The sequence below is a fragment of the Oryza brachyantha genome, chromosome 12 (genome assembly GCF_000231095.2).
Source record: "Oryza brachyantha chromosome 12, ObraRS2, whole genome shotgun sequence".
NCBI classification, from domain to species: Eukaryota; Viridiplantae; Streptophyta; class Magnoliopsida; order Poales; family Poaceae; genus Oryza; species Oryza brachyantha.
The window spans coordinates 5,021,036-5,037,236 of record NC_023174.2 but is presented as its reverse complement, the minus strand read 5'-3'; the positions used below and the strand labels follow the sequence as shown (position 1 = coordinate 5,037,236).

At 41.0% G+C, this 16,201-nt stretch overlaps 1 protein-coding gene across 1 annotated transcript; it reads right to left on the bottom strand.

Annotated features, from left to right (window-relative positions):
- Positions 1-12,758: 12,758 nt before the first annotated feature.
- Positions 12,759-14,096, bottom strand: LOC121055999 (vegetative cell wall protein gp1-like). The gene has a single exon (XM_040529575.1). The coding sequence runs from the start codon at positions 14,002-14,004 to the stop codon at positions 13,039-13,041; it is 966 nt and encodes a 321-aa protein (XP_040385509.1). The 5' UTR covers positions 14,005-14,096; the 3' UTR covers positions 12,759-13,038.
- Positions 14,097-16,201: the final 2,105 nt, after the last annotated feature.

The window sequence follows — 16,201 nt, the reverse complement described above, 5'->3', positions numbered from 1 at the left end:
AGTTTTCTGTGCGGGTTACTAACCCTACTGCCGAACATGGCCTATGTACTCCCTTAATCCATTGGATAATTTTAGCGCAGTTAATAAATTAGTGATACGGGTAAAAGAAACTGTTCAGAATAGCATTATAAATTGTTAGATAATGTGCATATATATATATATATATATATATATATATATATATATATATATATATATATATATATATATATATATATATATAAGAAGTATTAGAAGGACAAAATTTCTGGATCAACGCACAAAGAGAGTAAAAATACGTTTTTAAAATTGAATTAAAGAGCTAGGAGTAGAGTCTTTTTCAGATGCTACCAGTTCGTCGATGCATGCAACAAAATTTTATTTAAAAATATCATTAGCATATTATTAAAGTAGAGTTAATAAAAGTGGTTTGACATATAGTCTTTTTTTCCTTTTTAAAAAATACTCCCTCCGTCCTAAGAAGAACCAATTCTCCGGTTTGCGTGTCCAACGTTTGACCATCCGTCTTATTTGAAAAATTTTCAGGAAATTAGAAAAAAATTAGTCACACGTAAAGTACTATTCATGATTTATCATCTAATAAAAAAATATCAATCGTAAAAAAATTTAAATAAGACGAAAAGTCAAAAATTATAGGTAAAAAATGAAAAATTGGTTTATTTTAGGACGTACGGAGTAGGTGTGAGTTGGTGCTCAAGTATAGTATGCCAGATTCCCCACATCTATCACCACCACTGCTCATAGATATAGGATCTGTTTGGAGGAGTTTTAGATTCTGATAAGTAGTTATTTGGTAGCCAGCTTCTGAGAATCTGGAAAAGCTTTGAAACCAGGTTCTCTAGCTTATAGTTTCTTAGTTCATTTTTCAAAAACTATACTATAAATTCTTAGAAGCCGTGAACAATTTAGAGTAGCTTACGACAGAAGCGGCTTTTAGAAAAAACCGCAGCTAACATAAGCTCACGAAATAGGTCTACAGAAACTTGTCACTTTGCAAAGACAATAGTACTGCTAATTTCAATCGACGCAGGAGTACTAGTAGTCCCTACAAGAAAAAAAGTGGAGTGCTCCATACTATTGTATCAGATTAAGATTATTAACGTACGGTACACATAGGCCTAGTTTCTTTGAGCTTAAGATTATTATAATCTAGATTATTGAGTTAGATTATTATAAGCTAGATTATTATAATCTGTAGTAGAATAAGCTGTGAGTTGTTTCTTTCCTTATAGGCTAGATTATTAAGTTTGCAAGTCTAAAGAGGAAGTGGGTGCCATGTAGGTAATTTTTCACCCAATAAGCTAGAAAAAGCTCACCTAAATGAGCTTATCAGATTATAATAAGTTGGGCTCCAGATTATAATAAGCTACTTTAATAAGAGCAAGTTTAATAGTAAAGCCAACTTACTGGCTATAAGCTTATATTATAGTTAACACATATAATAGATTGACTATAAGGTTGGCTATAATTTTTATCTCTTATATTTTTCTCTTACCTTTGCATTAGTGCATTTTTTTGGAGTTGGTGTATAGCTGGCTCTTGCATGAGAGCCAACCACACTTTTTTTTACCTTTTTCCTCCACATCAGCTTATAGCCAACTTATAATCTACTATTATACTTACTCTAAGTTGTTTATTTCTTTCAGCTTACTCCCAATAATCTAGATTATAATAATCCTAAGCTAAAAGAAACATGGCCATAGTTTAGGTTAAACCATACACACCTGTCCTGTCCTGGCTCTTGGCAAAAGTAATCCAGTCGATGTGCAGCCGGCCCTAGCCACTCGCCAACATCTAGGGCTGGATAACGAGCCAGCTCAGCTCAGCTCGGTCCAGCTCGTTAAGATAACGAGCTGGCTCGGCTCGGCTCATTATCGTAACGAGCTAAAAACCTACCTCGGCTCGGTCCGTTATAAAGCTCGAGCTGGCTCGTTAGGCTCGTGAGCCATGCATAAAAAGTTAACATAAATAATTTTTTAATAGGTTATACAATCAAATTTTTATTTCAAACATACAAATCATATGAAATTATATTTAAATATTAAAGTTTAAACCAACAAATCACATGGTGAACCTATGAAGTACTAAATACATGCATTCCAGGGTGAAAGCAATGAACACCGGTGAATCTTGTGTCTTTGATCTAGCTCGTTAGGCTCGCGAGCATCTCACGAACCAGCTCGAGCTGGCTCGTTATCTCTAACGAGCTAAAATGCTAGCTCGGCTCGTTAGAAAAATGAAACGAGCCGAGTCGAGCCGAGCCGAGTTTATCACGAGTCGAGCGAGCTAACGAGGCACGAGCTTTTCTGTCCACCCCTACCAACATCCACTAGTTATTGTAGAACCATTGATCTTTTTGTTACGCTCACACTTATAAGCTAAATTCTATAAATTAATTTTATGGTTCATTTTATAAGTTTTTGTCGTATTTTATTTTATGTTTTCTTTGTTATAAAATATAGTTACCTGATACTGGATTTGGATTTGTAGATTTATAGTAGTACTAAGTTAGAGTCACTTCCCATACTAGATAAGTATATTTTAGAATAAAGCGAGTGATATTTATATTTTAATTGCTAAGGATATATATATTATGATAAATTATTATTTTAGTTATTAATAAGCTGATAGATAAATATAAAGTGAATATATGAGTGCGAGGACATATATACCACCACTGCCACTGCGACTAGCCTTGATTCTGATCCGTCGGTGAACTCTCGAGGCAGGAGATGACACGTACTCCTTTGGTATAAAATCGTAGTTATCTAAAAAAGACACTACAGTATTTTAATTTTCTTAAACAATTTATATTTTGAAATTGACATGCACATCAAGATACGTACTCCCTCCGTCGCCAAAATAAACCAATTTTTTACTTTTTTACCTATAATTTTTGACTATTCGTCTTATTAAATTATTTTTACGATTGATATTTTTGTTTTTATTAGATGATAAATCATGAATAGTACTTTACGTGTGACTAATTTTTTTTAATTTCCTGAAAATTTTTCAAATAAGATGGATTGTCAAATGTTGAACACGGAAACCAGAGAATTGGTTTTTTAGGACAAAGGGTATATGCCACGTATGGTCACCCCAACAAGTTATTTAACCTCCTCATTTTTCGCACATACGCTTACCAAACTGCTAAACGCTATATTTTTTATAAGATTTTCTATAGAAAATTTATTTTAAAAAAATATATTAATCTATTTTATTTTTTAATAATTAATAATTAATTAATTATATATTAATTCATATCAAATAACTAGCCCATTCCCCCTGGTGCGGAACGCGGGCATAGATGGTAGCGAAGGAGTAGATGCCTCCGCAAAAGCAGCAGCTAGCGCTCTGGAATCATCGACTGCCACCTGTCATAGTCATAGATCACAAAGAAAAAAGATGTTTTGAAAGACCTCCGTAATCTAATAATCTTATTTTTCGTTTTTTCTATTCAACGTTTAACTATTTATTTTATTTAAAAAATTAGTACAAAAACCTAAAAAAAATTAGTCATGTATAAAATACTATTTATATTTTATCATCTAGTAATAATAAAAATATTAATCATAAAAAAATTTCAAATAAGATAAATGGTCAAACATTGGACATGAAAAAAACAAAAAATTATGGGACGGAGTTAGGATACGCGGCGGTAGGGCCTGTTTAATGGGAATCGAGATTGAAAGATTGCCTTGGGAGGAGCCATGGAATAAATATTGATGCTATTACAACAGTACGTAGCGTCCAGCTCGACGCACGTGGCGCCACGCGCGTTCGCAGAGCATCTCTAAAATAATGGTTGAAATATAACTTTTAATTTTTTTAGTTATTTATGTTTAAAGATTGTATGTTTAAATTCATATGCGCTCTATCAGACTCTTCATTTTTACTCTCTAAATTTTTAGTGGCCAGTACGATGACTTGTGGGCCTAACCACGTAGATAGCAACGAATAGCAGTTATACTGGGTAAGGATGACTTATTATATTTGATAATTGAGGATGTATGTTTAACCATTTAGTCCTATCAAGTTAAATAAATAGTCTCCTAAAAATATTTTTTTAAAAAAAACTAAAATTTGATATGATAAGATGTGCTAACCATGTAAGATTTTAGCCGGTGGAAAGAAAACATACCCCAAAAGCTGACCGTTTAGCTCGGCTAGCCATTCCAGAGGTTAAACGGGTTGGCTAGCTAAACTAGCTGACCATCCTCTTTCTTCACATATTTACCATATAGACCTATTAGAAGATTAGGGGTAATTTCGTTTCTGTCCCTGTTTCAGGTTCTAATATTTATTTGTCTTTTTCTTTTTAGGGTTTTCGTTTTTATCCTTACTTCTTCGAATTAAACGAACCGGTTGCCTCTTCTTTGGATGGAAGGACTAACGGTGTTAAATGACATATTAAATGACTATTTTACCCCTGCACGAGAAAATCATTTTGATCTGTTTTTTTAGTCATTTGTGTCATAGAAATATACAAAACCAATATATTATTAATTCAAATGACATGTTTAAAAACTTATAATTTTTTTAAAAAATATTGACATAGTTTATTTAAAAAAATTATAAGTTTCATAGAAATATACAAAAGCAATATATTTTTATTTTTAAAATAAATATATTGGTCAACTGACGGTCAACATAACTTCCATTCAAAATAGGAGCAAATGGTTAATTTGGTTAAAAAAAAGAGGAGCACAAACAAAAACCTTAAAAAAGGAGTAAAATAAATACTAGACTTAGAAATCAGGACGGGAACGAAATTGTCCCTTGAAGATACCTAGAAGATATGAAATATGAATCTATGATAGGGATAGATATATCTCTGTATGTTATAAACATGGATACGCTGACACCACCAAGATGAGTTGTGTCCTTCATGTTACTAGTGCATTGCAATATAATTTAATTAAAAAAATATAGTGAACCTATTATTGTTATCATATATATATATATATATATATATATATATATTTGTTACTGACACGTGATCCCTTATAATTGTATTATTATTTTTTACCCATTTAATGTAGAGATCTCACATGACACATGGCTAACATGTAGACCATTCCAAACCCGCAACCCCCTGCCCCGCCCCACACACACGATGATTTTTGTTCTCTTATAAAGTAGAGAGTCTGTGAAGCATGACTCATATATGAGTCCTCTGTTGCCTTCTCATAAATAATGAAAAGAGTTTGGGGTAGTGTGGTGACAGATTCATCGCCCGCTATTAGCACTGGTTATTTTAAAGGGGTATATAATAATAAGAGTAAAGTATATGACCGGTCCTTAAACTTATGGCGCGGTACCACTTAGGTCCATAAACTTAGAAAATGCACATTTAGATTCATGGACTTGTTTTAATGTACCATCAGGTCCATGAACTTGTTTTAGTGTATTATCTAGATCCATGAACTCGTTTTAATGTACCATATAGGTCCATAATTTTAGACGTTAAAACGAGTTCGTGGACTTAAACGTGCATTTTCTAAGTTTATGGTCTTAAGTAATACCGCGTCACAAGTTTAAGGACCGCTCTTACTCTAATAATAACAAGAAGGTATTAAGGTAGGCCCCACTTTTCACAAAAGTATTAAACCATCCTAGTACTGCTACTCGCACACCAGGCATGAGAAGGTCACAAAGGATCCAGTGACATTGATGGCTCCTCCAGCACATGTATCCAACAGTACTAGGGGCTTCTACGCACGGATCCAACCACGACATTGGTGATTGTGGGGATCTACCAGAAAGAGTAAATCAAGGCCTACAAAGGGTGAATAGGCGATAAAAATTTTAAACTAAAAATACGAAAGCTAAAATTTTTGAAAGTTCGGATCAGTTCTTCGGAATTTCTGGCCTTCGGAAGTTTCGGTCACTTTCGGATCTTTCGACAGCACCAGGTCTAGAACAAAAATGTAAAGATTTAACAAATCAAATTAGTAACTAGTGGGTAACCTCTAAGCTTTGCACAATCAACAACTAGAGTACGCACGGCTCAAAACACAAGTTAGAGTGATTTCACCACAAGATTTGCACGAAGACATTTTTACCAAAGTTTCAATCTTCGAGGGGATTGTACTCTCCTCCATTGAGAAGCTCAACTTGAGCCAGGTTTCTACGACCCTTTTTTTGGGGTTTGCACTAATGCACTCCCCTCACTCAACATATCTCTTTCATTGCAGAGGTGAGACCCGACTTCACAAACTTTTCCTTGTCGCACCACAAGAGCTTCGGTGGCTTAAGGAACAACGCTTAGCCGTCTAGGTGTCTTCAACCACCAAGAATAACAAGCTTGCAAGAGAATCTTGAGGATGAATTTAGTGCTCAAGAAATTTCTTCACAGAGTCAATACCAAGCACTCAAACCAACTCAAATCCACCAACTCACACACAAAATCCAAACACTTAGATATATGGAGAGGAGGAAGTTAGAAAGCAAGGCTTAAAGTGAATCTTCAGAAATACAAGCCATGGGCCAAAAGATGAGCAAGTGAACCAGCAACCCTAGCTGGTGGGGTTGGTGGTATTTATATCCCCACTCATTTTCTATCCGTTAGGGGCCAAAGATGCTCGCTTAGGAACTTTCGGTCAGTTCAAAAACAGCAGCCTCCAACACTTAGAAATTTCAAAATGAACTGTGAAAAGTCAACTCTTTAGAAGTTCTGATCAAAACCTTCGGAACATTCGTGAAACATACAGTACCGAAATTCGCCATCTTTGAAACTTTTGAAGCTTCCCTCGGAACTTCTGAAGCTTTCATCACAACTTCCATGAATCTGACAGAACCTAATTCTTCCATCTTCAAAACTTCCGTAAATCTTCGAAACTTCCAAAGCTCTCTTCCTAACTTCCGTAAAACATACAGTACTGAATTTGCTTTCTTCGGAACTTCTAAAAATCCCAGCAAAACTCCAAAAACATAGCAAAAGATACACTTCAAAAATAATTCCGAGCATGGTATTCATTTCTTGAGTTCATTGCGCACCCCTCTTTATAGTACAACACTCCTAACCGACTCAAAATCAAAATGACCATGCACACCAACAGGGTTATAGTGATTTTTTTCTCTTTTCAACATGACCGACGCAATAACCATACTTTCATGAGGACTAGTCATACTTTCACAATCTCACATAAACCATTAGTCCAAATCATTTGAATGTCATTAATCATCAAAACAAATTAGTGGCCTAGATGCACTTTCACTAGCGGCATTGACGGCACTTGGGGGTTCTTCTCCGGCGTTGACGACGGTAGTACTTGAAGTTCCTAAGGGAGAGCCTAGAGGGGGGTGAGTAGGCTTCCTAAAAATTCTTCAAAATGCAATGGTTAGTAAGATCGGGTCGTCCGAACTCAAGGGCCGGACCATCCGGTCGGTCCTCTCGGGTTGAACCGAGAGGTCTGGCCGAACCGTCCGGGTATGAACACCAGACTATCCGGTCAAGAAAAGAGGGACTTTCAAAGTCCTCTTTTTCTATGAAGTTTCTAGGAACGTGTGGTGTGTGTGTGTGTAGAAGATGCAAAGAGATCAAGTAAGCTTCATCTTGTGCTTTCATGCTCCATAATATGTTCCATCAAAATAGGGAGTGCATCTCGAAGACAAAGATATGTTGGTAGAAGGAGATGAATTCAATTTAGAGTAATCAAAGTCAATGGATGTTTTCTTTCTAGAGTTGGGTGATTTTTGAGTTGACCCGGCGTCTCCATCTTCCTGGTCTTGGAAGCGTCACTCTCCTCGTTTCCCATCTTGGATCCCTTCAAGCTTTTAAGCCTCTTCAGAAGAACGGGCTCTGATACCAATTGAAGTCCCTAAGGGAGAGTCTAGAGGAAGGGTCAATAGGTTTCCTAAAAATTCTTCGAAATGCAGCGGTTAGTAAGACTGGACCGTCCGGGCTTAGAGGCCAGACCATTTGGTTGGTCCTCTCGGGTTGAACAGAGAAGCTCGGCCAGCCGGGTATGAACACCGAACTGCCCGGTCAAGACAAGAGGGACTTTGAAAGTCCTCTTTTGCTATGAAGTTCCTGGGAACGTGTGGTGTGTGGATGTGCAGAAGATGAAAGTAGAAAGATCACAGGAACAGAGAGAAATCGGAAAACACATGAATGGAGGCACAAGCAATTTTATCCCGAAGTTCGTATCTTTTGATCCTTCTCTCTGTTAAGGCGCTCCTACGAGATCACTCTCAATCATTTTCCTCTCTTGGCTTCCTCCCACAAGGCCAACACGGGTCTTCAAATTCACACCTTTGAGCTAGCAAGCCCTTTATCGACCACCAAGGTCAAGATCAAGACACTTCACCCAGCTCAAGGTTACAATCCACTCTACTCTGCAACCATCTATGAAGAAGCACAAGAATCCACTATAGAACGTACCTATTTCCTTGCGGAGGTTAGACACGGACCTTCACAACTTGCTCTCGGCAGATCCACAAAGCTTGGAGGCTCGCGGGCGACGCCTATCCATCTAGGAGATCAATTTCCAAGAGTAATAGGTCACCTTGACTGCACATGCATCCATCTTTACCCAAGAACAGTTCTAGATCATTCACTAACCTAAAGTCACAATCCTTGCATTAATCTCCCTAGGATGTGTTTAAATTAGTGGGGGAGGCTTCGGAGGTGCTAGGATAGCCCTAGGAACCCTGTAGTTTGAACTGACAGCCTCCCAACAACTAGAATCCTGAGATTCAATTTAAAGAGTTGTTTGCGTCAACAAGCCATTGGGAAAAGTGCCAGTGGTCGGACCATCCGGCCAGGGGGCCGGACCGTCTGGCCGACACTTAGCAGTAAGCTATGAGTAGGGGTCAGAGTGCCCGGCTCTGACCGGACTGTCCGGTCCTGCTTCTCTGAAAATTCGCTAATACTAAGTCTCTAACTCACACGACTCACTTATGGATGCATGTAGCGACTTAGTGACATCTCTTAATAGTACATATGTCCTATGACTCAGAAACGAAAATAAAGAAATCGTCTTCGACCGCCTCGACTCCGTAGAATTTCGGCTTTGGGATCACTTTCACTGTAATCAATATTCTGCAATCCATACATGAGTCGTTTTCATTTCTTCTCTGCAACCACAAGTCATTAGCGCACACATGCTTGATTAGCATTGTCATTAATCATCCAAAATATGCTTTAAGAGCTAGATGCACTTTCAGCATTCGCTGGTGCATTCAACAAAGACGGTGGCGCTCGGGGGCTCTTACCGTCGCCATAGTGGTAACTGGTAAGGCCGTTGCGGGGGATAAGGCGTTCCTCCACCTTATGTTTTCTTCACGTTATAGGCAAAACCAATGGAGAGAGGAAAAGATGCGGGCATAAGCTCATCTGGAACCCTAGTTGGCTTCCATTCGCCTCCTTTCTTGTCGTGGATGGCTTGCTGTCGCAAATCCCACACCACTGCATTTAGATCTAACTCTAGATTGAGATGTTGCATCTTCCTGCAGCCTTTGTATCTCTAGTAGGGGCAGTGGCAGTAGGCAACGAGATGAGAGGTAATCTCTAATGGTGGTGGTAACAACATGAGATGAGAGCTCATGTAGAGGTGGTCAGTCGCCTGAGACATCGATGGTGACTGATGCATCTACTGGTTACGTTTGCTGGTGCCTGGTGGTGTATGGTGTATGAGCTCTCATGTTGTGCTTTGCTGGGCTTGTTGCTTGGCTTAGTGAGACTTTTATCCATTCACTGATTTATCTACAATATTTTCCCTACAAATCAAGCCTCGACCAGAGCTAAAGGTTCCCAGTACCAATGCCCGACCAGAGCTATAAATATTGTAGTTTTGTGGTTATATTGGTGCAAGATTTATAATTTTGTGATTATATCAGAGACAGAATTTAGAGGTATAGAAGAGATTAAACAAATTTTAATCGTTTCATTGGGAATTTTCTTTTTCTTTGTGCTAAAAGGGAAACAAAACAGGTGAACTCTTTCCACGCTAATCTCCGAACTACTTGATATATATAAATAATTAAGGCCGCAGTTCGTACGTCCGTAGAAATAATCTAATGGCCGCATGCAACACCCTAGCCGCTCTACCATCCACCTGGTACTGTAACGCACAGCATCTGCATGCGACCCTAGCCACTCTCCAATGGCCACTTCATAGCTTGATCTTATCATCATATCATATCTCGTCCTCCTGGGCTCTCCTCTCCTCAGAGTCTCTCCACCCAATCGATTCGGCTCAGGTACAGTGCATGTTACGACTAGGGAACCAATGGCCGATCTCCAGCTGCGTAGTGCGTCCGTACGGTTTCGCCGAGTCACCGGCGAGAGGCCGGCCGCGAGGTGGCGGTGACCGACGTGTTGATCGATGCTTCCGGTAAAGCAGCACCCCTCCTCCTCGACCCTGGTCTCGCGGCGGGCGTCGTCCAGGTGTGCGTCTGCCGGAGATCTGGAAAGAGATACGATCCGGGGGGGGCTCGCCGTTGCCGGCTAGCTTTGCATCGCTGTGGTGTGGTGGAGAAAACGATGGGATGGGTGCGTGGGTGGACCAATCGGGCGTGGGCGTGGGCGTCGGCGTGATTTCCAGTCGAAAGGGACGGATCTGCGCGCTGTGTGTGTGGCGTGGGGGCGTTCGATTCGCTCTTGGGGGGGGAGGTGGTACTACGGCGATCGAGTAGGGAGGGCGGCCATGCACTGTTGCTGCTGCGGCGATGCGATGTGGGGGGGTTCCGATTGGACGGACACGCCGCGCGGATCCAAGCCAATAGGGGCTACTCGATTCTCGAACAATACCACGGCACGGCTCTCTGGTTGTTTCAACAAAAAGTACAGGAATGGATTATTTCGAAATGAAAAATAATTTACAATAATATAGGAGTATATATATGTGTATAGTGTTTTAGAAATAAATATTACTACCTCCATCCCCAAAAAACTTTATTTTTTTTGTCATTTCCAGTGTTTGACCGTATGTCCTATTTAAAAAATTTATAAAAAAACTTAAAAAAATTAGTTACGCGTAAAATATTATTCATGTTTTATCATCTAATAACAATAAAAATATTAATTATAAAAGATTTTAAAGAGACGAAGATGTATCCAAAATGGAAATAAACTTATTTTGGGACGGAGAATGTATAAAACAAATTAGGATTAAAGATTACAAAATCAAATTCAAAATTAATTTTTAAATTTTAACTTATAAGTAATTATAACTGCGAGACAATGAGAGTCATCTTTAATATTAACCACTGTATCTCCATAATCTTAATGGTGTTAATATATTATCAAAACATCTTATAACTTAATAAAACGTGTATCTCATGCATGTGAGCGTGACACGACATGCTTCAGCAAGGATGGGCAGGCAAGGCCGGAACCCAAACACGCCCGTAATAAAATAATCTACAGGAATTGCACGTATGTGTTGGCTTTTATTATAAATAAATTGTATTCCTAAGTGCAAGAAATCAATATTATATGAAATCATTTTGAATTCAAATTTAAATATTTTGGTCTAACTTTTATATAGCATACACATAATATATGTACTCTTGTAGTTGGATTGATTGTTCTGATTGAATCCATTAAGTCATGACCTCAAGAAATTAATACGCCAACATGAGCCCAGATGATTACGTTTCTTGTGGTGAACGTGGAACACGTCCATCCGAATTCAAAGTCAGCTAGATAATACGATGTCCGTAATAACTTCGTCAATTTAATATCGGTCTAGTCTTCAAACGTACAGGGTCCTGTGCCTACAAAGATACATGGACGAACATTCTGGAGTGATCGTTTTAGCTTCTTCCGAGAAAAAAAAGTCGAACGGTATAGGGTATATTTGTAGTTAAAAATTATTTGTGAATATAATTTTTTTAATATGTATTATTTAGCGATTAAAAAGCCAGAACGATAGCTAAACAACGATGAAAAAACTCTAAATACATATATTAAAAAAAGCAAAAAAGAGGTGGCTGCCAGTTTAGACGGCTGGGCCGTGTTAAAAGAACCTAAGAAGTTCACGCCCAATATCACCGGTTTATAACGGTTTATAAGTAGTGCTCCCTCCCGTCTTAATATAATTACATTTCTAGCACCATAAAAATAAATTAGATGCATAAGAAAATAATATAAACTCCCACTATTAAATACGGATATCACATGAAGTGATAACTAGGTAGATATATGAAGTGATAACTCTTATTTAAAAACTACATAAAATTATGTTGTTGTATTGGAGTAGTAGTAATACCTTAAAATATGACTAATATTTTAAGAATTTTTATACAAAATTTCGGTGTTTCATAATAACTTTATTTTTCAATTTCTGTTCAGATTTTTGTGTCCGAACGTTTGAACATTCGTCTTATTTGAAAATTTTATAAAAAATTTAAAAAAATAATCAAGTAATAACAATAACAGTATTAATTAAAAATTCAAATAAGACCAAAGTAGTACTTGAGCAATTAATTATCTAGTCACGGGAATAACTAATAGTCCAACACAGCTACTGGCCGTCCCATCCCCCACCATCCTCATATCATCGCAGCGACATGACCCACCTGAGCCGGGCCACGGACGGCGCAGATCCATCCACGTCTCTCTTGACTAGTCAGCGGGGTTACGTAAACGTGTAAAGATGACGTGACACCATCACACCAATCAAAATATATATATATATATTCCGCACGTATTTCCAATGCCGCTGCCACCTCGTCTGTTGCACCAGCTAAATTAAATTAATTAGGCTTTAATAAACAAAGGTAAATCTCCATACATTTGGGGGGCAAAATTTAAAAAAGGAAAAAGAAACGCATGCTTCTTGCATGCCATTTCCCTGCAGATTCCATTCCAGAAGCATCACTGCACTGGATTAGTTAATTTCTACTTCTTACACTTGCAAATCTTGCTCTCTGCTACTAACTAATGGTAATCCACCTCTTGATCTCGTAATTAAGTAGGCCTAATTTGGTCCTGGCATGATTAATTAACGGCTAGCCAGACCAGGATACGGTATACGGTATTTGTGGCGGAGTACGCGGCGAAATACGTATCCGTACGAGGGAGGCGTATCACGGGAGGGCGCCGCCGCCGAGGCGGAGGCTGAGGCTGAGCGCGGCCTGGAGGTCGAGGCGCCAGAGGTAGCAGCCGGCGGCGTCGAGCCGCCACACGTCGCAGGGGGCCACGAGGGAGCCGCCGCGGCGATGGGGGGAGGAGGGGTGGACGCGCACGCGGCAGGTGAAGCCGGCGCAGCTGCCCCACGCCGGCACGGCGCCCTTGGCGGCGAGGGCCACGCGGGACAGGCCGGGCGCCACCGCGCGGTGGAACGCGGCGTTCGTCCAGGTGACGCGGCCCCACTGGTCCGAGACGAACGCCGGGGCGTCGTCGTCGTGCTCGTCCCCCGCGCGCGCCGCGGAGGACGGCGCGTCGGCGCCGTCGCGCCAGACGCTCGTCACGTCCTCCACCGTCACCAGCGCAGCGGCTGGTAGCAGCGGACGCGGAGCGACCACCGACGGCCCAGCGGAGTGCGCGGGGGCTACCGCCGGCGGCAGCTCTGAACCTCCGGCAACCTGCGTCGTCATCGTCTCCATCGGCGGCACAGGCAAGAGCGGCAGCGTCGCCGACGGTGGCGGTGGAGGAGACGAGTCCACGGATGTCATCCCGGACGAGGACGACGACGGCGAGGAGAACGACTTCTCCTTCTCCTTCTCCCTTTCCTTGCAGCCTCCGACGACCTTGGGCACAGCCTCAGCAGCTGGCACAGGGACCGGTGCCGGTGCGTGCGGCGCCGTCACAGCAGCCGTAGCGGCCGGTTTCTTGGGCTTCCTCCCCCTCCTGCCACCGCCACCCACCGCCTTCCGCTTCCCCCTCCCAGCCCCAGGTGCGGCCGGCGCCGGGGCGGGCGCAGGCGCAGGCGACATCGCCGCCGGCTTGGGCGCAATCGGCCGGAACTTGAGCATGATCTTCCCCATCTGCCCCGCCATGGCCGCCTGCCCCGCGTACCTCGGCGCCAAGCAGCACCCTCCCTTCCTCTCCATCAACCACCCCACCCAACCTAACACCTCACCTCACCTCTCCTTCGACGAGAACCCGAACGTCCGACGACCAGAGTCCTTTCCCCGCGAGCCCCCCCAAGTGGAACGCGACGCCGGCGAGCGTGCGGGGGCGGGGCATTTAATACAGCGGAGGGGGCAAGCGGGTGCGAACGGACGCGTGTCGGGAGTGGCCCACGTGTCACCCAGGGGAGGCGGGCTATGATTGGTCTCGCCGCAACACGTGGCGCGCGGCACGTGAAACCTCCCGCGGGCGCGCGCACTGGACAGCAGCAGCGCCTTGCCTGCCGTGCCACGCAACGCGAAGCAGAGGAGCGCAAATAATTTTCAAAAACATTATCTAGAATCTTTATACACCTAAATAAAATATTAAATATATATAAATATTAAAATTAATTATATAGTTATATGGAAATCTTGATACGATCTTTAAATATAATTAGAACATAATTATCTATAAGTGTTACAGTAACCAACATGTGCTAATGACAATTAATTAAACTCAAAAGATTCGTCTCGTGGTTTTCAGTCGGAATCTGAAATTTGTTTCGTAAATAAATTTTGTTTAATGCTTCAAATATGTGTTTAAAAACTTAATGTGATGTTTTTCTAAAAAATATTTTGTAAACTAAACAAGGCCTAAAACATTTTTACCTTATCAAACGTTTACGTCGAAGGGTGGAGACGAATGAAAAACAAATAAATCGTGAGACGAATGTGCTGAGTCTAATTAATCCGTTATTAGCGTACGTGGGCTACTATAGCACTTATGACTTACTATGGACTAATTAGACTCAAAATATAGCGATTTGTCACATGACTGTGTAATTATTTTTCTATTTTATCTATATTTAATGCTCTATTTAAATGTCCAAAGATCAGACGTGACAAATTTTGGGAACTAAACGGGGCACCCCAGTCACGGACACCGGGCCCCACCTAGGCCTGCCCCACCCGCCAGCGCAAGAAGCTGGGTGCGGGCGTGACGGTGCCCGCCCACCCCGCAGCGTCGCTTCGACGACACGGGGAGACCACCCGCGTGTCACCGCCACGTGGGTCCGGGTGCTGTGGTGGGACCCGGGTGTAAGTATGGGGAGGATGTGGTCGGAGCGGAGGGGGATGAAAAGGTGGCGGTGGTCGGGAAAGCATGCAGCGGCCAATGGGAGGGCGCGGAGTGTGCCGCGCTTTTCTTTGTGGTTGGGAAGGGACACGTAGACCGTCTGGAGCATGCGGCGCCGGGCCCACCGGCAGCTGCTTTATCCCCCGGGGGGAAAGACCCTGACGCACCGCACCACCAGCGTTTCCACTAGCCTCACCCAGCTATCTTCCCACACCATAGTCACCAGAGGGAAATCCTCGACTGAAAGACGTTTATCTGACATAACTTTTCACTAAGGCCTTTGGTTAGGCCTGTTTAGTTCCCAAAAGTTTTTTTCAAAAACACATTAAATTTTTGGATATCTAAATAAAGCATTAAATATATATAAATATTAAAACTAATTACACGGCTATGTAGGAAATAGTGAGATGAATCTATTGAGCCTAATTAGGACGTGATTAGCTATAAGTGCTACAGTAAACAATATGTGCTAATGATGGATTAATTAGACTCAAAAGATTTGTCTCACGGTTTACTTGCGGAATCTGAAATTTGTTTTGTAATTAGACTACGTTTAATACTTCAAATGTGTGTTTAAAGTTTTGATGTGATGTTTTTGCAAAAAAATTTTGCAAACTAAACAAGACCAGTTGTCAAAAAATTTTTATAAAAATGTCACGTCAAATGTTTAACCAAGGGGTTTTTGGACATGAATCTTTTGAGTCTATTTAATTTGTCATTAGCACATTTTGGTTCCTGTTGCATTTATGACTAATCATGTTCTAATTAGGCTTAAAACATTGGTCTCATGATTTTTTCCATAACTACGTGATTAGTTTTAATGTTTATATATATTTAATATTTCATTTAGATATCCAAAGATTCGATGCTATGTTTTTGAAAAAATATTTTGAAAACTAGACATGGCCTAACTCGAGGAGACGGTCACTGCTACATGAGTCCGATAATGAGGAGGTCTACGTATCAGTCTCTGTGTCTGAAAAAAGAACGTCAGAAAATCTTAATCTCCGCTCTAGCATCCGGAGTATATTAATTAGGACACAGGTCGGTTGGTGCATCGGT